The sequence below is a fragment of the Olea europaea genome, unplaced genomic scaffold, assembly GCF_002742605.1.
Source record: "Olea europaea var. sylvestris unplaced genomic scaffold, O_europaea_v1 scaffold31754, whole genome shotgun sequence".
NCBI classification, from domain to species: domain Eukaryota; kingdom Viridiplantae; phylum Streptophyta; class Magnoliopsida; order Lamiales; family Oleaceae; genus Olea; species Olea europaea.
Window position 1 is genome coordinate 1 of NW_019250568.1, and position 1,302 is coordinate 1,302.

A 1,302-nucleotide genomic window follows, 5' to 3' on the forward strand; every position below is an offset into this window, starting at 1 on the left:
CGAATAATAAAGAGAGTGTTATTGTTGATGAAGGAGAAGATGCTTTGTTGCGTGGGAGTGAGCAATATGATGTCCCCGAGACTCGACAGACTCCACTTGCAATGCCTAATTGTTGGCAAAACCAAGAAGATTCTATCATTGAACAAAACTTCTGGTAATTTGTGTGCACCAATTCACATGATATTTCTCTTTCTAATGCAAATTTGCACCTCATCATTGTTTAAAGTTGCCATTAATGGAAGCCTAGTCTTATTGCCTTGGCTTTGACTCAGTGACGATGAAGAGGAATCGAGGGCTTTCTTTATTAAATCTCCCCCTTTCTCTTTTTATGACTCTTCAGGAAGATTTTAATTTTGTTGCTAATTAATTTCATAGGAAGCCCGTCACTGCAGCACCATCAAACGAGGAGAGTGAGATAGAGAATAAACAAGAACACCAAGAAATTAATGGGAGAAATCATTGTAAGTATTTTCAAGAACCGGAAATGAACTGTTTAGAGCGAGAGAATAGACTATATGGAGAGCTTGAAGCAATTTATAAACGTATCGGCACTTCCGGGAGTAATCAAACTGCTTCTGGATCAGTTCATTTGCCCGTAAATACCCATTTGCAGGCTTCGGAGGCTTCTATCGGAGAAGAAGAATCCATGAAAATGGCTAAAAGGAGAAGCAAAAGGAAGAAAAAGAAGGATCAACTAGATTCAATGGCTTATTTTCTTGAGAGTTTAGTTAAACAAATTATGGAAAATCAAGAAAATCTTTACCGGAAGTTTACGCAAGTCATTGAAAAACTGGATCAAGAGAGAAGAGAAAGAGAGGAGGCTTGGAAGCAGCAAGAACTAGCAAAGTTTGAGCAAGAAGCGGCAGCACGAGCCCGTGAGAAAGTCATAGCAATAAGTAGAGAGGCCACCATTGTTTCATACTTGGAGAAAATCACAGGTCAAAGAATTAACCTTCCTCCTTTAAAGTTGCAACCAGCAATTTCTGAGAATCCATTCTGCACAAAACCCAACTCTACCAGTGCAACTGATGTTAGAGGGGATGAAGAAGATGAAACACATGGCCTAAAACAAAACCGAAAGCCTGGATTCAAAATCAGAATCCATTAATTCAGGGATGAAAAGGGTTGTTTTAGGAGGAAAAAACTATTCAATGGCCCCAACTATATGATTTTCAGTGGGGTTGAAATGTAAGAAAATCAGGGGACGCTGAGAAAGATAAATCTTTGGGAGTCCTTTGAAACTTGAGCGTATGGATTCTGATCAGTGGAAAGTCTTTGAAAGAGGATGATTTGGTGGGGATT

The 1,302-nt window shown here is 39.2% G+C and overlaps 1 protein-coding gene across 1 annotated transcript; it reads left to right on the forward strand.

Annotated features, from left to right (window-relative positions):
- The first annotated feature begins 6 nt into the window (after nt 1-6).
- LOC111385494 (trihelix transcription factor GTL1-like) lies at nt 7-1,296 on the forward strand. Its single transcript, XM_023009890.1, has 2 exons — nt 7-154; nt 376-1,296. Exons 1-2 carry the CDS (start codon nt 102-104, stop codon nt 1,106-1,108), a joined length of 786 nt encoding a protein of 261 aa, XP_022865658.1. The 5' UTR covers nt 7-101; the 3' UTR covers nt 1,109-1,296.
- The last annotated feature ends 6 nt before the right edge of the window (nt 1,297-1,302 follow it).